Source organism: Osmia bicornis, chromosome 15, assembly GCF_907164935.1.
Source record: "Osmia bicornis bicornis chromosome 15, iOsmBic2.1, whole genome shotgun sequence".
In the NCBI taxonomy this organism is placed as follows: domain Eukaryota; kingdom Metazoa; phylum Arthropoda; class Insecta; order Hymenoptera; family Megachilidae; genus Osmia; species Osmia bicornis.
In genome coordinates, this window is record NC_060230.1 from 8,689,811 (window position 1) to 8,713,006 (window position 23,196).

The window sequence follows — 23,196 nt, forward strand, 5'->3', positions numbered from 1 at the left end:
ACTTTGTTAAGTTAAATTTCTGTTTTACCGATTAAATTCAAATTGTATTTATATTGTCTATTTTATCGACGTTGTTAATTTACTTTTCAAAATTGTAATGTTTTGCAAATTGTATTTCTTTTGGTAGCTCTTTCATTTGATAAGAATTTCATTTTATAAATAATCACTTAGAGACAGAATCTGTTATCAGAAAAACGTGTTAAATAGTGAAAGAAGTAAATATTATTCTGAGTTATTGTGTGTGATTTAAAATTAATTCTTAATAACTCGAAAAAGAAAAGTGAATAAGATAAATTACAAATTAAATAGTTTTTTTTTAATTAATCGCCACAGGAATGAACTAGTAGCGTCATCTATTAAAAAACAGCAGAAACTATTTGCTAACTTATCAATTGATTTCCTAGTACTCGATACACCACTGTTCAAACTAATTTAAGGTTAAATATTCTGTAGGTAGAAATTTGTAAAAATGTCCAAACTAGTGAGTAAAGGACGTGGTTCACTTAAGAAGATACTACCAAAAGTGGATCATTCTTCACCCTTGCAGACATATATTCCTGCAGGGTTGGCAAATGCTAAGCCACCACTTGGATCACAACTTGGACAGGTTATAAAATTTATTATTTTTATATGATAAATTTGTATTATATTTACATGTATAAATAGCATTATATGACAGGAATTGTTTAAACTTTCTTAAAATTATGTAATTGTTTATATTGTTAACAGATTCATTATATTATTTTCAGAGAAACATTAATGTGGCAAATTTTTGCAAAGAGTTTAATGAGAAGACAGCACATATAAAAGAGGGTATACCTTTGCCATGTCGTGTTAAAGTACGAGCTGATGGAAGTTATGATTTAATAATTTACCATCCACCAAGTTCATTTTTCTTGAAACAAGCAGCTGGAATTGCAAAAGGAAAAATAAGTCCAGGTAATAACAATTAAATATATTAACTAATACAACTCTTACATTACATGTCTGTTTTAGGAGAAGTAGCTGGCAAAATAACATTTAAACATCTGTATGAAATTGCTTGCATTAAAGCTCAAGATCCACCAATGGCATTGCTGTCTTTAAAACAAGTTTGTGAAATGCTTGTTGGTGTTGCCCGCTCTTGTGGTATAAAAATTGTACATACTTTAGACCCTAAAGAACATGAAGAATTTATGCAACAGAGGGAAGAAGCTGTTCAACAGCATTTAGAAGAATTACGATTAGCTAAAGAAGCTAAGGTGCTCAGGGGAACTGCCTAACTGCTATACCCAATTAATAATCTGTATATATTTACAATAAATATAGTAATTTGCATTTATATATTATAATATTATAACATTTATCATGTCTTTTCTTTATTTATGAAACATAGAATGAAAGAATGTTCCACTGCTTGCTTTATTTGCTCTTATCTTAGTACACAAAGTACTCCTTGAAGTTTCCTGGAGCTCCCTAGTTTCTCCCAAGGTGGAAAGCAAGTGATAGAAGATCCTTTTCTACACCTTAAACTAAAGACACTGAATATTGCACCCAAGTACCTGGGTCATTTGAAAAAATTTCATGCGTATAAACATCAGGGAAATTACATATCGATGTATCGTCATAGAAATAATCGTTTGACATTTATTAACTAACTTCAGGGAGATTTGCTGACGTTCTACTCAAAGATGGCGGTGACGAGTACGCCATGTTTTTTGTGATGTTCGCGCATTAGACAAGTTTTTTGAGAATTATAATCTGTATGAGCAAAATGGCTGATGATGATCCGTGGTTATTAAAGGAAGACGGTTATTTAGACGTGTATACTGAGTGTAAAAGTATAATCTATCATGCTAATCTAAATGTGTTACTAATTACTAATAGCAGGGCGCAAGTATACGTATTTGATGTCAACTCAGGAGTAATTTTACAAAAAAGTTCTTTATCTGGTAAGCATTGTAATACGTTTTCAGCCTACAGGGATGAATATTCTACTAATAAAGATTCATTTTATGATATTCTGTAGATAATAGATCTTGTACTATTCAATCACGCCTCATGGTCAAGGTCGTATTGTGTGAATAAAACGTCAGGCATGATTAAAGTTCCTCTAATCTACATGTTTTATTGATAAAACAATTACTTTTTTGTTAATGACTACCTCTCATGACCTTTCTCAGTCTTGAATATTTTGGCAAATTCCTACAGCTACTTCAGTTTTTGATTTAAACAGTACCTCTTACTGTTTCTTATCTATGCATTTTGTTCTATTTATTGTAAAAAACGTAATTTTTCATCTTTTCATTATTGATTCTTTTATAATCACAAGAATCTCTTTAAGAATATGCTTTATCATACACATTATGATAGATAACATATTTTACATTGATATTTGTCTCTTGTGTTATACTTATGTATGATTATTAATGATTTTAGGGTAATAAATTTTCAAATAGATCTTATGTAAAGAAAAAAAATGTTATATGTTATTGAATTAAAATGATATTATAACAATTTTCATTATTCTTATAGGCAAATTAAATGGAAAACTTCAAGGTACATATTTATCAAATGGTGTAGATAAAATATTATATACAGATGGAAGAGGAATTGGAGTACGTAGTGATTACAATGGTGTACTCCTTTTGGATACTCTTTTACAAACACCTGTTTCAAGAAGTGAAGATGTTGTAAAACTAGAATTATTGTTTTCTGAAGCTACTTTGTTATATCAATGTCTACGATGTGTAGAGCTACCAGGTGTAGATCATGTACAAGAAGTAATTCAAGAATTAGCGACTCAAACTTTTACAGTGAAAGCCAACAGGAAAAAGGGAATTAAAGCTCAAAAAGTAAGCGACGAAGGAAACATATTATATATATTTTAAGACAATTGAAAATCTCTATCATTTTTTATTTCCTTTGTAACAGTGGAACACGATATGCCTGGAATTACCACATGGTTCTCTGAAGCTTGTGTGTTCAGGATTAGTAATGGAGTTGAAAAGATTAAATCGACATATTCCAGCATTGCCAATTGCTTCTGCTATCAATGAACGACTAAATGGCCTATTACCAGGCCTGCCATTAGAGGGAGGTCCTGCTGATAAAGTAGTAATGTTTAGTGAAGCTACACGTCGAGAAACTTTTTCAAAATGGCCACATATGAATTACAAGTATAAACTTTGAATGGTTATTGTATTTATTGATGCTAGTTTAATAAACGCTAGTCTAATACTTATGTTTCCATGTAGATGGGCTTTACCGGATCAAATGGCTCAAGCTGGTTTTTATCATCAACCAAATGCAACAGGTGATGATAGGATAATGTGTTTTACATGCAACGTTTGTTTAGTTTGTTGGGAACCAACGGATGAACCTTGGTCAGAACATGAACGTCATTCTCCGGCATGTCCGTTTGTTAAAGGAGAATACACGCAAAATGTTCCTTTATCTGTTATCCTTGCCACAGCTCCTGCACAAGAAGCAGATGATAGTGTAAACGTAATTAGCACTACAAATGTCAGTGGTCTTGTGGCTACAGCTTCCAATAATGGTTTTATTACTGTGTGGAATGTGACAAATCAGTTAAAGGTAAGTCTTTAATTGTAAGTAATAATTGGTACTTTCTAAAACCAGTGTTAGATGATATCTCTTTTTCAGAGGGAAGTGTCATTTTATGTGGTCTCTCCTCCTGTAGATCAAGAAATAAATAATAAAGAGTCTATTCAATTTGGTTCTGCAAGAAATTTGGCATCGTATTTAAGGACACTTAATTCAGAAACAGATCCCTTTGCTGAGTATAAACACCCAACATCTCATAAAGTGCAACTTACAGCTTTGTCTGTAGTAGGTTCTGTAAAGTCTGAAGCTAACGAAGTAACAACATCTGGTTCTACGCTTTTACCTGTAGAGGCATTAGACTCTAAAATCAGGCCATGTGTAGTGTGTGGTGTTACAGTGATAGTTAATAACCCATCACAGTTGAGAACTTTAGAAAATGTGTGGGCTGCTTCAACAGATTTAGCTCCTTCTTCATCTCTTGTTCATGCAATGAACAGTGTAAATAGTGCTGCCAGTGATACTTTAGATATAATGAAGGTAGCAGGTGATAAATATGCACCATCGAAATTGTACTATTTAGTATTTTACGATTTTTATCATAAAATGGCAATACCACAACCAATGAAAGAAGACAATACTAAGGATTCCAAAACAAAAAAGACATTGTCTGGAACGGAAACTAGTACTAGTTCAAACGGAGAACGTCAAGAGAATTTATATCAAGAATTCTTAGTTAATAAATTTTTTTATGATGTTCCAGTGATAGAGGATGTAGATTCAGATATGGTAGTTAGTACACCTTTCGAGGGTGTTTTTCCGACATCTGTTTTTACTGCATCATCTTCTAATGGTATCTATTCAAATCCAATTGGTATTACAGTACCCCCAACTTCAAGTTCATTTGATGCCAATTTCAACCCTATCAATGGTCCAGAACATTTTGCATCAACATCTGATTTGACAACAGTTAACAAAAAGAGTCTAGATATTATAAAAATGACAAAGACTGAACCAGTTGTTGTAAAGACTTTACCTATTGAAGCCCCAGATTTTCTTAAAATTACACACATTGAGCCATCTAAAGATGGAAGACATTTATATGTTTCCATGTGTCCTACAATAGACAACACAGATTCATCGATGTCAAATAATAATCAAATGGATATTGATGAAGAGAGTGAATTTTTCCCACAAAAAGGTTACGTGTATTGGGACCATAATGATACACAATCTGATAGATTTATAAACGATGAAATGCACGATGATTCAACTAATATAAATGCTATACTACTTGTGTACGCATTGGACTTTTCTGGTCAAGTAGTAAAAGTTTATAACGAACCAGTGGTAAAACGCGAGTTACCGGCAGATCAGGCACCCATCGAGCATGTATTTTTACCTCTTCAGGAGAAAAGTAAATGTTCCCCGCCTGGTGAAAATTCTGGCAAGACTACTTCAGGTGTACCAGAACCCGTTGGACAAGTAGCTTTAGTATGCAAAGATGGCATTATCAGAGTATTAAATTTAAATTCATTGAAAACTATTAGCGAAGCAAGAATAGAAGGAAAAAAATTTATTTCTGCAGCTTATTGTAATAGTAAGTTTACGTCGTTTATATCTGTTTTTATTATTAATAAAATTTCTTCATAACATGATGATGATTTTCAGGTTTAGAAAGATTGTGTGCGTGTACAAGCGATGGTGAACTTCACTTTTTTATCACAACAGATGAAGAAGATTTTATGGAAGATAAAGAAGATATCGAAGATATTAATATGATGACAACAGAGGAAAATAGTAAAAAGAATACAGTACCTAGCACTTCAACGTCATCTACTCAGTAAGATTGAAACTAGATTTAAAAAAAAGGTTAACAAATGTCATTACTATTAAATATTATATTTTTTGCAGAGATCAATTAGTTGCGCACAAATTGAGATTCTCTTATTCGGATTTACGTGTTCTTTATGAATTAACACGATTCGATCGACATTCTCCTGCATACGGTGCTACCGTTCCGCCATGTTGGAACGAAATGTTGCAAGCTCAAAGACAACGTCGTCATCCTCAACATTTTCATCAATCGGAAAATCAACATCATACTCGAACGTGGCGTTTACACAATGAACGGTACACATTAATACTTTAAACAATTTACATTTATCTTATTTATCTTTCTGATTATGTTTAATTAAAATTACAGTACTACTTGGGATGAACACATATTTGAATTAACTCTTCCTCGAAATGCGGCAGGAAATATTGGTCATATAGATGTTTGGTTTAGTTTGCACTCAGTTTGTCAAGAGTTACCAACAATTCAAATTACGCTGTTAAAACAAAATATTAAAAGAATCGGTCATCAAAAGTTTTTGTTGACTCCGGTTGATGAAAGAATAGACTTTAACATAGGTAATGAACAGAAAGGAGAGAATCCTGTAGTTACAGAGGAGTACCAACGACAACATAATACTGAAATTTTGTGTGGACCGATCGATTTACATCGAAGTTTAGATTTGTCTTGGCGTTCTGGTTGTATTACGTTAACCAGCCCAAAGCTATTTCGAACTAAAGCTAGAACGCTTCTTGTCCACATCAAGGCTCTAGTCGACCCTACGAAAGATAGCGTAAGTATTTAAATAAAATTCTTTTATAAGAGTATTTTATTTCAAAGTTTTGTACACTTTTAGACAACAGCAAAATCGGAAACCAATTCGTCAGATAACAAACCACCTACGTCTAAAAAATTAAGAATAGCCGAGGTTCGTCCATTAGTTCCTGGCAGTACAGTTGAACAGTTTGTAGCAGGTGCAACTAGTAAGAAGTTAGACGGTTATATTGGTAAGTATAATTTTTATTATTGCTTTCTTCTTGTATATTCTATATGATTCGCGATTCATTTTATTCATCTTCTTCAAGGTTGCGATTGGATACATGAAGTATCAATCACCGTTAGAACGGTACATCCTACTAATATACCAAATGAAAGAGCGCAGCGATGTACTATGTTAGAATCTAAAAGTTGCTTTCATAATTTGTTAAGTGTAGCTTGTTTAAAGACAGCTGACAAGTAAGCAAAAATGATGGAATTATTGATACAATTAACTATAAATTTATATTATGGAAATGTGTTACAATATATGTGAATGTTACAGGTCTCCCATTGCACAGTCACTTGCATTAGATATTCTTGTATGGATTACCGCTATTAGGTTAAAGAGATTACGTAGCAGTCAAAATAATGCCGAAATAAGAAATTTCCAGTTGGAAACAATTCGCTCTGTGCAAGCACGGTTATCTAGTTTATTAAGAACTTGCCTGTTGCATGCTGGTCGGAGTATAGCGCACAAATGTATCAAATTAATTATGCTTTGCAACACGTAAGTTTATAGTATACCGATGCTGAATTAAGGAAATATGAAATCTATTTTATATGATATAAATTACTTTTCAGTGGATTTTATAATCTAGAAGACCCTCCATCTCCTTCTTTTGACGAAGCTCTTGTATCCGTTTTGGTATCGTTGTTACCATCTATAGTTGAGGTTCAATGGGCTGGCTCATTACGATGGTTACAGTTATTAATTAATGGAATCTTACCACGAGATAAAAATCATAGCATTGCCCGTCAATGTATTTCTCTAATAAAGCAAATAGCTGCTGAAATATCGAATCGAGTCAATCCTTATCACTTACTACTTTCAACGAGGTATAATTAAACTTCTATGTATTTTATCAGATTTTCAAAGAACGGCATTACCAAATAATACCTTTACAGATTCGGTTTGTATAATACTCCATTCGAGACAGAACTTTTCGACATAGAACCACCGATGCCTCCAAAATATAGTCCAATACCTCCAACATGCGTGTCTGATGCAACTAATGAACAAAGCGGAGCGTCAGCTGCTTCATCAAGTTCTGTGTATTCTCAGGATGCTATTGATTTGAGAGACCTACTTACACTGCCTACACATCCAGCTAGTGAGCTGGTGGTGTCTAGCAAGTTGAAAGCTTTATGTGCTAATCACAATATGAAAGGACTCCTCGAGGTGATTAACAAGATTAATGCTATGAATAGTATTTTTTTACTATTAAATTATGGATATTAATGAAAAATTATCGATATACAGGTCGAACCCCTTCATTTTACTTGTCATTCTGCTTCCGACGGTACCAAGATGGAGAAAATTGATCCTGGTATGAATACAATTAATATTGGAGCACCTCTTTACGATAGCACAGCTGCAAGCAATAATGGCATATCCGATATCAAAACTATTCACCACTCTTATGTAAGTTTAATGAAATATCTATTTCTCGTTTTTAATGTTAGTGCATTGAGAGTTGCTCTATCTTTTTTGTTCTCCTCTGTTTGTTAGACTTTTAATCTGAATAATTTCATAAAGCATGAAATTCTTTTAAATTTCGTATGAACGTGGTAATATTCAGATTGGCAAAAGTAAACAAAATTATTCTTTACAAAGCAACACAGTAACATAAAACAGACAGTTGAACATGACCTATTTCTCTTTTCTTCTTTTTTTTCCGTTTTTTTTTTCATCTAAAGCAGCGAGAAAAGTTTTAAAGTCCCTTAGAATTGTGCAGTAAAATATAAATGGTGTAGATGTTTTTTCAATGAGAAAAAGCATAATCCAGGTAGAAATCATTGTACATTGTAGAACATGGATGCTGGATCGCTAGGACCAGATGTTCAAACTTATTGTAAGTCGACACCTATTTTGAGCGATCTGCTTAGTCTATGTACAGGACGAATGTTAAAGAAGCCAGCTCCACAACTAATATTCACACTTGATGACCAGTCAGACTGTGATGAGGCTAATGATATGCCTGTCAACAATCAGACATGGCATAATACACATAACGATATGCCTAATTCACATATATTAAATTCTACTATAACAAAAGAAAAATCGTCTGTACAAAGTATCAGTACTACTGTAAACAAAGTTGAAGACAGCAATCCTAAAAAGGTAGACTATTATAGATGAGAAATTGTACCTTTTTCTTTCTGTTTCTCAGTTTGACAATTTTATGTCATTACTATGAGTTATTCTAGCTTCATTAATATGCTGTTTGTAACTGAGTTTATATAATTTTATTAATGTACCAAATATGGAATCTAGATACATAAATAGCAAATTGCATGACAGCCTTGAAATACCATGCATTTACTATCAGTGTCATTTTAACATCATTTTTTCATATTGCACATCGTATCATATAAGTTATGTACATACAAAATTTTTCAAACATAGGTGTGATGAAACAGATTATTAAGTTACTGTGCTGAATGGTTTATTTTGGATTCAACGCACGAACAGATATTTTGACAATTACAGAACTGCCTATATCTATTTTGATTTTGATTTTGCAACACTTTTCTTAATTTCATTTTCCATATAAGCTTTGTTGATTTTAAACGAAAGATGTAGATTTTCTTTCTGTTTAATGCTTTTAATGTTACACACAAAATGTGACCAGTGTATATATTCTTTACTGCGCCATTAATTTTGAGTAACAGTTTAGCAATGATTCGAATAAAAGAATTACTTTTATTATAAGATTGCTTTTATTATGTTAAGAGGTATAAAAAGAAAGGAAAACTGAATTTACCCAAATTTCTAACTCCAGTATTTTTGAGACATTCTGTTTTGAATTACTGTGTTGTAGAATAAAATGATTTATATGTATTTTTTTATTTTATTATACATTCAGTTAGATACTTAGATGTTTAACAGTTGCTAGGATAGAGATATCAGAAAAGTAACAAATGTTACGTGTATATATTACAGCGAGAGGATGTTACGTTTCCATGGGGAAGATTACTATGTTCACCACCTCAACAGGCACTTGTGGTCGATCGAATGCATTCTGGCGCCCGTCGTTTTGTTATCCTTGATTTTGGATCACCTGTATTACTTACAGACTTAATTATCCCTTGTTGTAGCGACTTGGCATCGTTGTCTATAGATATATGGTCAAAAAGCGAGGAAATTGATGGTACGCAATTAATTGTTGCCGGTGATATTGGAAACAGACCATTAGTTGTATGCGATCTTCAACCACCACCTGTGTGTCGATATCTAAAGGTAGTTAATATATATTTTGCAATCATACATATAATAAAAATTCTTCAATGATAATGACAAGCTTTGTTGCTTTTAGATTACCATCATAGGTCGGTATGCAATGTCTCCTACTATGTGTAAAATTCCATTAGGAGTATTTTATGGACACATGGTAGTTCTACCCGGAGAAGATTATGCAGAATTAGATAACACTTCAGTTTTTGATAATACTTTTGATTCTGCTGTACAAGCTACTATCAATACACAGTGCAATATTTTATCAGCTCTTGCAGAAGATGTTCAATGCAGGTACTTAATACTCTATTTCATATTCTTAGTGTACGTTAATATTACCGTTTATACATATTCATTCTTTCAGATTTAGCCTAGCCACTGAAAGATTAAAAAGCCTATTGGATCCACTATTGTGTTCAGAAACCACTAATGTTATGCATATGCAGCATTATCTTTCTTTTAGTAAAATACCTAATTGGAAGAAGGAGCAACCATCAACAAAAATATTGGCAACGTATCAAGTAAGTTAAATTATATCAACATTGTTAGAAAAGAAAGTATCAGTGAGAAGAAACATGTATATGTTGAATATTTTAGGAATGTATAATGTTTCAACATCAACTAAATGTTGTACGCGGTGTATGGCGGAGATTGGAATCGTGGAAAGGTTCTCAAACCATTCCAACGACATCTTTAGCAAATGCGCCCAGTGATAAATTACGAGCTCTCGGCGAGACTTTACTCGATATTCTTCTTTTTGCGGTATATGAAATTGGTCCCATGCCTAGCATACCACCAGCAATATGTAATGTTTTTACACCAACGGTTTGCGAGAAATTTTTCCACTCACTTTGCGTTGTTACACCAGCTCCGCGTTTGCAATTACAAGCTGTTGCGTTATTAACACGTATGGCTGGTCATCAACCTTGGTGGGGTAATTTCTTGTCTAATATTTTCATCAATCTCTATTCATCGTCGTCCACGCATATATTTCCACAAGACAGGTTTGTTACAAAGTTCTCTATTTTTTATTGTAAAATAATATATTCGAAAGAAATTACAATAATATTTTATCTTGCATTTTCAGAGTGTTTATTTTGTTAACACTTCTTGGACGCAAATCATTGATTGCGGGAGTTAACAGATCTTCTGTGATAGATGCAATGGTTCAAACTTTAGGCAAATTATTGACACCATTATCAAATGCTCAAACTTCTAATACTAATCATCTGGATATAACACTTATTGGTTGGGTATTGCTTTTCCTATCGGTATGTTTGGACACCATAGCCATTTCACCTCCTTGTTTGGAAGGGAATAATGAAAAAAGTAGAGAGCAAGGTACTGCATATCGTTATATAAGGCTAAAAAAAATTATTTTAAATTGTAATTTAACTTCTGTAATATTGTACTCTTGAAAGGTCTACTATCCCGTTGGGAATTTATTCAAGGAGAATCTGCAATGCAAAGGAAATATGGTAATGCCAGTCGGTCTCCAGCTTCCTATAGTTATAAAAAATTACAGAAACGAATAATGTATCACAAACAACAACTTCAAGAGCTGGAACAAGCAAAGAAAGTATTTCAGACATCATCACAGGTATGGAGTGTTATTTTTGTTATACTTTCATAAGAATAAATAAGACAAAAGCTAAAAAATATTAATGGATTTTACAGGGATGGGGCAATCTTTCGTCGCATGCAGCCTCGTTTTTTAGTAAAGTAGAAGCAACGTTAAAGTCACAGGAACGTTTCTTCATAAAAACATCAAAGCAAAATTCTGCCAAGCATTTCAAAGATTTCCTCGGTATTCGTAAAAATGATACGCAGCACGTGTCGCGCGGTTCGCGTACACAACCACAGGCTAATACCAGGTTGGTAATAAAAATTTATATAAAATTCAACGTGTAACATTTCATATGATTGTTTTATATCTTTTAAAGTTCTAGTAAATCAGAAGGAACGGATATGGACGTTGAATACATATCTAACTTATCTCACCAACACGTCCTACCAGTTGCACGTGGACTTATTGCTCTTATTTTATATAATTCTGCTAATGTGGATATGTTCCTATTAGCTTGCAAGGTGTGTATATATGTATTGTCAGTTAATTTGTGAATACTCTATTCACGCTTAGAAGTTAAAAGAAATTTCTTAGCTTGTAGATATCATGTTTTAAGATATAGCTTCATATCGATGCTTTTTATGGGACAGTTTGTTGAACTATTGTATTATGTGCCATTCAGGTAGTCGCTAGGTTAGTGATATCTACACGTCCCGCAATTAGCTTGTGCGAGCTTATGAGCGAAGAACAGCTCTTAAAATTAGTCAGGTTGGCAACGGGTACCTCCGACGCTGCCTGGTCTTCGCACGCGGTCTCGTGCCTTTTACAGGACTTACTCGAAGGTATAGAAAAGTTTTATTCAATTACTATAACAAATATCTATTATCTCTTTTTTTTTTCATGTCACGCTATTCCTAATCCTCCGTTAATTACATTATCTTTTATTGCAGGTGAAAAATTACTTCCAAAAACGTGTTCCACCCAGGAAGGAAGTCCATCCGAAGAAAATTTCGAGTGTCTCGTTACCGAGAAAAATCGAACACCGGAAGAAGAATACACTGCCGCGGCTGAAACAAGTAATACTACTGTTCCTCTTGGTAATGATGAAGGATTTGCAGAGGGCGAAGGGGAGGAGGATGCTCAAGACAGTATAGTAGTACCACCTGCAGCCGCTTCAACATCAAAATCAAATGGTTTTCTGCCGTCTCTTTTAGAATCTGATGACAGTGAATTCGAAGATTTCTTAGATGATATTTTAGAGCGTGGTAGAAATCTGTTGAAGAAAGGTCATCCATTACCTAAAAACGTGAACATTTCTGGGTACGCTTTAATATACTTAAAGATTTAAATATTTTTTAATGTAGATACATCTATGAAGAATTAAATTAATTAGCTATTTTTATAGTATTTCTTTGGCGATGGATGCAAGATTAGAATACGGAGTTGAAATGGGAATAGAGATATCACTAAGAATATTGTCTACCTTTAGCATGTATAATTTACCTTACAGTATAAGTACTTCGATACATGTAAGTTATTAAATTTGTTTTATATTTTCTGGAGAATGTATGTTTTGGAGAAAACTGATTAATTAATTTCTGCTTGGAAGGCACCACCGGAGTCAAACCGATATTCTCAACAATCATCGTCGAGAGTTGAATCTGGGTGGAATGAGAGGAGTCAGGATACTTGGAATTCATCCGACACAATGTCGTCAAGTTTATTAATGTTGACAAGATGCTTTGACAAAATATTTACAGACTTATATTTGCAGGTAAATAATATAAATAATATATTAGGTGTACAAATTAATTCGGTACCTTTAATATTACACTTTCTTAGTTACTATTTTAAATTTCGAATACTTTTCATGCGCTATTGTGAATTTGAAAACTGGCGCGAGAATATGATATCGATAACGATAAATTCAATAATTGTAGTTACTATAACTTCTTAAAAATTTAGCCATTAATTAAAAAAAGAAGAGGCACTGAATTAATTTGTACACCTAATAAATAATATAATAATATAAACAGTTTGTATAATCTGTTTTGCGAATTGCATTTTGAAACATTTTTTTTCTTTATAACAGAGCGTTGGGACAAACTTAGAGCTTGTACTTCAATTATGGTTAACACTAAATTTGAATGCATCTTCAGAACAGCCTAGTTCTTCGAATCAATTTGATCCTTCATTATCACCTGTTATTCCACTGAGTTCAGCAGCTATTTCCAGTCTTATATCCGCATTATCTTGGTAAATAATCCATTTCAGTATTTTTAATGTTGTTCATGGAAACATGAATAATCAACAAAAATAAAAATGAATTTTCAGGCACCCCGGAGTGTCTTTGCGAGCTTGGTGCCTTGCTCTCCAATGTTTGACCCTGGCAAGTAACCAACCGTTACAGACAGATTCTACGGAAGCTACGAGCAGTAGACAACCACTAGATGGTCTTTTGGGTGGTATGGCTGGATATATCGTGAAAGAACGCATGATGGGTCCAATGCTCTTACGTCTACTTTCTGGTAGTGGATTAAGCGTTAATGCCATGGACAAACAATACATTATGGTAAACCCAATATTTTTTTTTTTTTTTTGACATTAAATTTTTGTAAAACAAATTTGTTACCCGACATCGGATTTTTAGGCTGGACCTACTGTATGCCAAGCACTACAAGATTTTCTAGTTAGGTTAAAGATGAGATGCGATGTAATTACACCTGGTAGCTCTTTAGGAAATGCATTGAACGGGTTGTTATTGTGGGTGGTGTATCAGCTCGTACAACCTGGCGGAGCACTTTCTGCAAGAAGAGGACCTCTAGACGCACAGTACAAACTTATAACTTCGTTAACGAACTTAAATTTCGCTAATACAGATTTGGGAACTGCAATGAGCGTAACTGAATGTGTTGGAGTATTAGTTTCTACCTATGTTAGGGGCCCTGGAGGTAAGTTGTTGAAATGCAAATCGAACTTGTTGATATAAATATTTGTTAAATATACATGTTTCGTTTTTCAATAGTGGGAGCCCAGTGTGGTGGCACGGTTAACTTAGAAAATCCATCACGGCGGTTCAACGGTTTGTTTGCTTGTGTCTTCGGTGGTGATACAAGGCAAGGTCGGCCAGTTTCATGGGACACTTTAGTAGTTGCTCTTATCGAATTAGTATGTCGACTCATTCAAACTCCTTTGCCCGAGGTATGTATTATTATTTCCTAAAATATTGTATACCAAACAGGAATATCTTGTAATCTGTTTCTGTTACTTATAGAGTTGTGCAGGACGATCTGATGCAATGAGAATCGATCTTTCCGAGACAAATCTCAATTCATCAAGCGATATTAATGATTCTGAAATGAAACTAAATACTTCGCAAACAGACGAAAGTAAAGTGGCCGAGCAACAGTCTTCGTCTCGTGTACAACAATCTACATCTAACAAACCCCGTGTGCGATGTGTCGCAGACACTGGTAAGTATAAAACTGTAATTCTTTTCTTCTCTTTTTTTTCTTTAAGATTTCATTGTTATATTTCTGTGTATTTTTCAGTGTTGCAACACGAACCTACTATGATGCGATTGTTAAGTGCTCTCGGCAATAGCACTGGTTCTTCCTTAGCTATGCTATTAGGCGAAAGTGCTGATGCAGGAGCAGCAACTGAACTCGATGATCCTGCTTCAATACCGGATGCTACATTCCAACTTTTGACTACTCTTACTAAAAAAGCGAGCAATCGTACTTTAGTCCTGAATCCGCTTTATCAATATCTCTCCTCCTGTAAGAATTCTAATTTCTAGCCTTTAAAATATTATGATTTTAGAAACGCTTGTATTGTATTTTGTATTTTTCAGCTTGTGGACAAAGAAAACTGGATCGCCAGTTGGGCATCATGCAGCTGTCCGAACCTCTTCTTTGGTATATATTAAGTGTTCTCGATAATGAAGTATCATTAGCAATGTTCACAGCGATGGGTGGTGTTAAAGTACTTTGTGAAAATCTGGTAAAATCGAGCAACAGCGGCAGTAACAATTCTGCATCGCCCGGTGTGATTGCACTGGTGATGGAACATTTATCAAATGCTCCTAACATGGTACCAGTCGCTTCTACGAGTAGCAAGAAGTCTGAGAATACACAAGAATGCAAAATTTACGAGGAAACTTTATTAAATTTTGCTCCTTTGGGAACAATATCTTGGTTAAATCCTACAACACAATCGGCAGATGTTCTCATACAAAACTGTACGCCTCACAAGCGAGCAAGAACAGCTGCGTGGTTGTATCATTGCTACCCTGACGAAGCATGGGTAGATCTTACGATCACTTTACCTTGTGCTATATTACTGAAGAAAGTCGAGTTGCAACCTCATCTTACATCCTTAGCTAGTAAGTACTAATATTTTTCTATCAGTAATAATGTCATTAACGTATTCACTATACAAATGCCTGTTCACAGCGTGCCCATCAGCTGTAGCTATTGAAGTTTCAAGGGAAAGCAACAGTCCTTTAACTCCTGTTTGTCCACCTATGCCAACAGCGGGTTTAACACTTATACTTATCACTTTATCCCAACCAGAGGTGGCAACGTCTGTGCTCGTTCGACTGTACAAACCTCGTGATTCTACGAACATAAGCTTAAGTCAGATCAAATTATTAGGTACAGCAGCATTTGGTGAAATAAAAACGAATCATGATACAATAGATGAGGAACAACTAACGAAAAGAAGGTAACATTATATTGAATGATTGTACATAGTAATTCGACATTGATAATATTATTACACCGTTAAGGGAATCGCTATATCTAGTATCTAAATACGATTTTTATTATTTATCTGTCCAGCTTGGGTTGGTTACGATTGTTGCATCAATGTCTGTCGGTGAACACTTTGAACAACAATCTTGCTGTTAAGGTTCTTAATTCTGCGGCTTCGGTCGAAGGGCTGATTGAGGCATGTTGTAATTTCTTGTTACTCCCAGCACCGTCTCTTTTCACTCCCGACTTGGAGAGGGTTCTATTGCAACTAGGCTTACATTCTCGAGAGCTTGGACTTCGTCTCATTGGTCTTTTACTCAGCAACAGGTCTACTTCTTTCTTCCAAGGTATTGCTTTTATTTTCGGTAATCTGTTTTCTTAGAACAATAAGATACTTTTCTAAATACATAAGAAACTAAGATTCACGTTGGTCAATGTTCTACAGGTGCTGTTACAAAACAAGAGACATCCATTGTTCAGTCAGTTGTTGGATTACTTCAGCAACTCTGTTCCGTTCAAGACTCTTGTACGGAAGCTCGTATGTCTGCCGTACTATCATGGCTACGAGCATCAGCTATCAATGGAATTTCTCGATCCAGTAATGGACCTAACGCCATCAATCCACCAGCTGTATATATTCATTGCGTGTCTTCTATTATATGGAAAGCTCATCAACAGCTGAATATTATTTACGACCTGCCAGCTTTGTTAACGGATGAACTTTTTAAGTGAGTTATCGCTCCGGAGATGATTTTAATTGTCAATCGGGTAACAAGTCTTAACGCAGATTTTCTGTTACAGTGTTTTGTACGAATGGACCTTAACGTTAGGAACAAATTCAGCTTTAAAACAATCAATTGATTCTGTTCTTTGCGCGTTTTGCTATGTAAGACCGACACTGTTTCCTCTACTCCTTCAGAGGGTACGAATTTTGGTACCTAACATGGCGACAGATCACTCTGCATCAATATCGGATGATCGTAAAGAAGGAGAAGGACAAACAGACGATAGAAAGTGTGAAATTAATGGCGAGGAATGGTATTGCCGCTATGTGTTATCGGAATGCAAACGATTAAATCTGACGGAAGGGCAATTGCTAACTGTTGCTGCAGCGGCTCGTTCTCCGCCTGGTATCCAACAGCTAATTGATTCTGGGCTACCTGCTTTATTAGCGGCATCCATCACTGAATTCTGCAACTTGGAGAAAACAAAACAATCACAGCCGAAGGTTGAAAGGATGTCTACCGAGGACAGTTGCCAAAACAATTCATTGGGAAGTTTAACAGACAATGATAAAGCTGGCGAATCTTCCACGCAAACAAATAATCATGCTGGTAGTCTTAACATGACAGATCCAGAAAGTATAGCAATGGTGTTGGAGTTTTTGACGCTTATCTGCACAGAGGGGAGGATGCGTGACTGGCTTGGAAAAGAAGGCCGTGCTTTTTGGTTGCCACTTCTTTCACTTCTAAGTAACCGATCGATAGAAAGTCCATCGTTGTCCTCATTGAGGTCTTCTAAAACAAACATGTCGTACGCCTCGTTGGAAAGTGCTGTGATCAAATTTTTATCAAGATGTTGTTGGTGTCATCTAGATAATCAAAAGTTACTAGCCGAATTATTGACCGACGTAATATCTCAGCAACGAACAACTTCGAATATACGCTATCTCCACGGAATTTCGGGTTTCACCAGACAATTGATCTTGCAATTACTTCTGGAGGGTGAGAAAGTATTAGTGTCTGTAACATCGGATACACCTATGATAGTTTCAAAGACAGCAACCAATTACAGTATGCCGTCTATGCCACCGCATCCAGCTCACCTTCTCGGTCATTATCATCAGTTATTATACATGTCCACCCAATCAACTGTAGCGGATGTATTGCAACAAGTATCTGGTACTTGGCTATTTTTGTTACTGTCAAACACGTACAAGGGTAATGAAAGTGGATCGAGCAACAATCGTTCCAGAGAGCTTTGGGAGTCTGGTATGGCTTTCGTGGTAGATACTTTAAGCGTAGCTGCGGGAAATACAGCAAAAGATAAAAGGGCTAAGGAAGCATCTAACGGAGCACAAGCTCGCGGTCCTGCTGTGAGGAAATCACGAATGAATTCCGACGGAGCGGCAAGCACAAGTAAAACGTCTAGCAACAACGTTCAACAGAATTCCAGCAATTCTACCAATGAACAATATCTGATACACTCGTCGCGTTTGAATACTCCTCTGCCACCACAGTTGACCATTGCCCAGTTATTGGCTATCGCTGAAGACAGTGGTGTATCATTATCAGAGCCTTGTCTGCATCTTATATTACGTCAGCGTAACAAAGATTCCAAAGAGGACATAGCAAAGCAAAGCGAGGGCGAATTACTGAATTACAGAAGTATAGAGAGTTCATTAGGAGTGTTCAGTGCTGGCGGTGGTTTAGCAGTACTGGCTCGACATTTGCCTCTGGTATATCCAGATTATAGACCACCATCGGTATCTCTACCTTCGCCTGAACAAACGTACGAAGAGGAATGGGTTAAATTAGACATCAATGATTATGCTTGCGAAGTGTTGGAAGAGGGTGGAAACAATTCTCCGCGAGCATCGTCTCCAGCTGTTTACGTGCCACCACATTCACTGGCTGCTTTCGGCTTGTTCCTTAGACTTCCCGGATACGCGGAAGTATTATTAAGGGATCGAAAACGAGCCCAGTGTTTGTTGCGGCTTGCTCTAGGCGTCACGGACGATGGCGAAGGCGGTGACGTGATAACCTCGCCGTTGGCTGCATCTCTGCCAACTTTGCCGTTCCAGGTTTTAAAGCAATTACTCGATGCTACGCCTGCGACTACCGACGACGGCCTCCTTTTACGTAAAACTACCATCAAAGTGGGCGCTATGCTTCTTCTGCTGAACTGTCTGGCTATATTCACACACCAAACCAGTCAGAGTGAAAGTTCAGAACAGAAAGCGAGTGGTAATCAAGGTGACGCAGCAGGACGTAGCGACGATAGTTCGCAATCGTACTGGGCGAAGGGCACTGGATTCGGTACCGGTTCTACTCAACAATCGTGGAACGTAGAGCAAGCTCTGATGCGACAGAAATCCGAAGAAGAACACGTAACAGTATTACTGCAAGTTTTAGCGAGTTACATCGGATCTGGTGGACAGACGCAAAGAGAACTACCAACTCCTTTCCCCGATCTGTTAGCCAGATCGTGCTTACTTCCAGCCTTGTCCTCGTATTTGAGAAACGATTCGGTGTTGGACATGGCAAGGCACATTCCTCTGTACCGTGCCGTGTTACAATTACTCAGGGCTATGGCTCTTTCGAATCAATTGGCTCCGCTTTTATTACCAAGAGGTGGAAAGTCCAACGAACCCTCCGTTGTCTCGCTTTTGTCGAACATGAGGGTTTGCGTGGACACCTACGCTCACAAAATAAACCGCACAAGGAGTAATAAGTCGAAGACACTGTTTAAATATCCGGACGACACTGAACAAGACGAAGGTTTGGCAACATTGATCCCTGACATTCAAGAAAGCGCTACTATAGTACAAAATGCGACTTCAAGGTTGTCAGGAATCGAAGAAGAATTACCTGGTCCCAGCCCCACGGGTCCAGAGTTACCCTTACGTTCAATTGAACAACGATACTTGGAAGTAATGAAGAATTTACAGTTCGGTAAGATAGTCACGCAATATACCGATGCTTTTAATCATAACTATTTTCTGTTTCATGCTAATGATATATATGATTGATCGTAGATACATATGAAATGATTACGGAGAATCCAGAAACAGGTGGATACAAATTTGCCGTATCCTATCATTTTGAATCGACTATGAGAGCAGCAGACGAGAGAAGTCACCCCACTAGGGTTAAGAGACTAGCACAAGAAGCTGTCACGCTTTCGACTGCGTTACCTTTGTCGTACAGTAGTAGCGTTTTCGTTAGGTGCGATGCAGACAGATTAGACGTAATGAAGGTACTTGAAACAAGACAGATAACCAAGTTATTAGACGTAAAATTGACGTACCTTCTATTCGAGAATAATATAAAATTTCGTTTCAGGTACTGATAACAGGACCAGCGGAAACACCGTACGCAAATGGGTGTTTCGAATTCGACGTATATTTCCCTCCGGACTATCCCAATAGCCCGATGTTAATTAATTTGGAAACCACTGGACGCCACACGGTACGATTCAATCCCAATTTGTACAACGATGGGAAAGTTTGCCTGAGCGTATTGAACACTTGGCATGGTCGTCCTGAGGAAAAATGGAATGCACATACCAGTAGTTTCCTTCAGGTAAAATCAAGGATGAAGAAGAAATGAATATTGCCATAGGAAGTCGAATTGTATACTTCATATTTTTTTACGAAAACAGGTTTTAGTGTCGATACAGTCATTGATTTTGGTATCTGAGCCTTACTTCAACGAACCGGGGTATGAACGGTCACGTGGTACAACGAACGGAGCTCAATCTAGTCAAGAGTACAATGCGAACATTTGCCAGGCTACTGCTAAGTGGGCGATGCTTGACCAAATTCGCAATCCATGTCCTTGCTTCAAAGAGGTAAGTAAGGAAAATTTTCTACCTGTCCCTAGCATATCTAATAATAATATTCACAGGTTATACACACCCACTTCTGGATAAAGAGACACGAAATCGTTGCACAATTAGAGGGGTGGATAAGGGATATGGAACTGCACGGATCAGACCGCAGGTCTGGCCGTACTCTTTCTCTGAATGCTTTAGCTTTAAGGGTAAGCGACAGTAGTTATTATCAATTTACATATTTACAGCTGTATGCGTTCATTTTGCTCCTCTTTCGCTCTTTCTTCTTCCCTTTATTCTCTGATCTATATCTATTTTTATTAAAAGTAAATAATTCTTACGAATAATTTCTCGTTTCGTCGCAAACGAGTAAAGACACGAAGTTGATTATCATTTTATGTGGTTATATGTAATTTCTCCAGAGACACTATAGATTGCTGAGGGAAGAGCTGAGTAAACTGCCAACACCCGAAGGTTTAGAAGACTTAGTGGAACCACTCGCGTCCCCAGGCTCGCCTATCGAATTGTCAGGCACTCCTGGCACACCGAGCACGCCACCAACGTCGACGGTTCCCCCGACCAGCACAGTTTCTACTCCGATAAGTAATCCTGCTGTTCCCATCAGCAACGCCGGTGGTAGTAATCACGTACACCACGATATCGACACGGACGTTGAGATGGAGAAGATGGTTTCAAAAGTGTGTGAATAGCTAAAGGATGTTAATAGACATTGTTGGACATTTTGAAAAGTCTATATTGTTTGTGTTATGACGGACAAAATAACGGACTGTGACCGAAGGCGGAGAAAGGGAGATCCTAGTAATATGGTTCGAATTTTCAATTGATTGACGAATGATGAATTAAAGTCGAGTGAAAGATTGCTACATGCCGAGATATCGATGATACGGGATAACCAGTAAGAATGAACCGAATAAACGTGTGCGTATGATGTGCGTGGTAAAGGGATTTAGTAATAAAAAGGAGGGAAAAAAAAAACAAAAAAAGAGAGGCGATGAAATGATTAAAAAAAAAACGTGTAAACATAGATAAGGAATGCAACGTGTGATCGAATGATTGAATGAACTGTGAAATTGAACCTGAAAGTAGTAATGCGAAAGAAATAGCAAACGATTAAAAGCTTAGTATGAATGTGAACAAAACTCGTACGTAGCACGTATTTTCTATGGCTACCGCATATACTATATGTATGCTGTATTCTACTACTTCGTATTACTGTAAGAAACAACTGTTATTCAATATTTATTATACGTGTTCTTCTCGTTTACGTAGCCGGTACTCCCCCCACCCCCCACCCCCCGTATACCAGCAATGCGGCTGATATTAACTGACCATACGTTTCAGCGAAACGAGACGATTTTTTAAACAATTTGGCCCAACAATACGAAAATTTGTTTCCGAGAAATAGGCCAGATCTAGCAGTTTGAACAAACAAAAGATTGATCAATGAGATTTGAATCGTTTTTCCTAACCAGAAAGGCATAATTTGCGATTTACTTTAATTTTCATCGTTGTTATTGTTGTTGTTGCTGCTGCTGTTCTCATTGCGTGCGTGTGTTTTCTTTTCATTTATTCTATACAAATCGTCTCAACTGATTATCTCAGCGTCGCATTGCGATCGATTTTCGAGTAGAGAAACGAATGGAAAAATAAAAATAACGATGACAGAAAATTGCTCCATAACGCAAAAGATGCTAGCTATGCAATTGATACACATGTGCGCAGTGTGTAATTTAATATTTATCGTGCCTGTATCTATTACGGTCTTGCATTGTATTTTTTACATGAAATAACTTGGACGACGACTGTTCTCGTGGCTCGAAAGCAATCGCGTATCTTTTTTTTTTTTTTTTTCAAACACCGAATTTCGTTCAACTATTTCATTGAGAAACAAACGCAAGATAGCCTTCATTTAACCGATATAAATTTTCATTCGAATGATAAAGCATTCTTCTTTTTTTATCAACTTCAAACAAATCGATCGAAAGGAAAAGTAAAAAAAAAAAAGAACCAAAATATGGATTGTACTCGATTATATTGGACACTTGTTCGTAATGAAAAGAACAAAACTATGGACAATTCGAATAATCTGAAACACCGTTGCATTTGATGTGGGTAATTAATATAAAACCGACAACTATGACATTATCGAAGACACAGGTGATATCCACAGAAGTATCGTGGACTAATTACCACGATTCATATTTGGATTCCTGTTTATATAATTAGTATTTGTCCCCCTACTTCCCCTCGTTCTCTATCAGCGAATTAATTACACGGATTAGCTGTAAAAATCACTGGGTCGATTTGCGCTACCAAGTGATCGATGATCGTTTCTTTCTTCTGTAAATAATCGTCACACGCGAGTAATTAATACTGCATTACAAGTAAATGTTTGTAATTCCGAAGTAAACTGGATAACAAAAAAAAAAAATAATGCTCCATTGTAACGTATACTATTGCATGGATTCCTAAGCAATGAACAAAACGAAAGAAAAAACACGTAAAACGATTGTACGTGGCAGGAGAACGTGTTAATAGTTATTTATAATAAACGATTATTATCACGCCATTTCCGGGCTACTTATTATAAAGTTAATAGAAATTGTTTGTATAGAAAATTTTTTAAATTTCAGCACTTGAATTTTTA

General features: G+C 36.1%; 2 protein-coding genes across 4 annotated transcripts; both read left to right on the forward strand.

The window, feature by feature from the left end:
• The first annotated feature begins 154 nt into the window (after positions 1 to 154).
• LOC114880800 (39S ribosomal protein L11, mitochondrial) lies at positions 155 to 1,321 on the forward strand. Its single transcript, XM_029197197.2, has 3 exons — positions 155 to 607; positions 750 to 939; positions 997 to 1,321. The coding sequence occupies exons 1-3, from the start codon at positions 470 to 472 to the stop codon at positions 1,260 to 1,262; spliced, it is 594 nt and encodes a 197-aa protein (XP_029053030.1). The 5' UTR covers positions 155 to 469; the 3' UTR covers positions 1,263 to 1,321.
• Positions 1,322 to 1,656: 335 nt separating this feature from the next.
• LOC114880814 (baculoviral IAP repeat-containing protein 6) lies at positions 1,657 to 23,118 on the forward strand. Of its 3 annotated transcripts, none has more exons than XM_029197230.2 (43): positions 1,657 to 1,931; positions 2,515 to 2,834; positions 2,914 to 3,158; positions 3,237 to 3,576; positions 3,646 to 5,143; positions 5,215 to 5,386; positions 5,458 to 5,676; positions 5,750 to 6,173; positions 6,237 to 6,387; positions 6,466 to 6,616; positions 6,702 to 6,926; positions 7,001 to 7,255; positions 7,325 to 7,598; positions 7,680 to 7,841; positions 8,229 to 8,540; positions 9,363 to 9,659; positions 9,736 to 9,947; positions 10,018 to 10,174; positions 10,251 to 10,657; positions 10,741 to 10,994; positions 11,075 to 11,253; positions 11,331 to 11,527; positions 11,597 to 11,741; positions 11,903 to 12,062; positions 12,171 to 12,540; positions 12,614 to 12,749; positions 12,830 to 12,994; positions 13,313 to 13,476; positions 13,555 to 13,792; positions 13,871 to 14,171; positions 14,246 to 14,421; positions 14,495 to 14,693; positions 14,772 to 14,999; positions 15,074 to 15,604; positions 15,675 to 15,945; positions 16,062 to 16,321; positions 16,420 to 16,702; positions 16,776 to 19,648; positions 19,732 to 19,952; positions 20,039 to 20,278; positions 20,358 to 20,546; positions 20,603 to 20,737; positions 20,951 to 23,118. In XM_029197230.2, the coding sequence occupies exons 1-43, from the start codon at positions 1,745 to 1,747 to the stop codon at positions 21,236 to 21,238; spliced, it is 14,211 nt and encodes a 4,736-aa protein (XP_029053063.1). In that variant the 5' UTR covers positions 1,657 to 1,744; the 3' UTR covers positions 21,239 to 23,118. The 3 variants fall into 3 exon arrangements, with proteins under 3 accessions (XP_029053063.1, XP_029053065.1, XP_029053066.1); XM_029197232.2 differs by having other exon boundaries at positions 12,626 to 12,749; XM_029197233.2 differs by lacking the exon at positions 8,229 to 8,540.
• The last annotated feature ends 78 nt before the right edge of the window (positions 23,119 to 23,196 follow it).

What these genes read in the sequence shown, in the direction of transcription:
- LOC114880800 (XM_029197197.2), top strand. Translation starts at nt 470, where the DNA reads ATGTCCAAACTAGTGAGTAAAGGACGTGGTTCACTTAAGAAGATACTA. An exon ending in TTGGATCACAACTTGGACAG is followed by an intron (nt 608 to 749) that starts GTTATAAAATTT and finishes TATTATTTTCAG; the next exon opens with AGAAACATTAATGTGGCAAA. An exon ending in AAAAGGAAAAATAAGTCCAG is followed by an intron (nt 940 to 996) that starts GTAATAACAATT and finishes TGTCTGTTTTAG; the next exon opens with GAGAAGTAGCTGGCAAAATA.
- LOC114880814 (XM_029197230.2), top strand. Translation starts at nt 1,745, where the DNA reads ATGAGCAAAATGGCTGATGATGATCCGTGGTTATTAAAGGAAGACGGT. An exon ending in CACTTACTACTTTCAACGAG is followed by an intron (nt 7,256 to 7,324) that starts GTATAATTAAAC and finishes ATACCTTTACAG; the next exon opens with ATTCGGTTTGTATAATACTC. An exon ending in TGAAAAAAGTAGAGAGCAAG is followed by an intron (nt 10,995 to 11,074) that starts GTACTGCATATC and finishes TACTCTTGAAAG; the next exon opens with GTCTACTATCCCGTTGGGAA.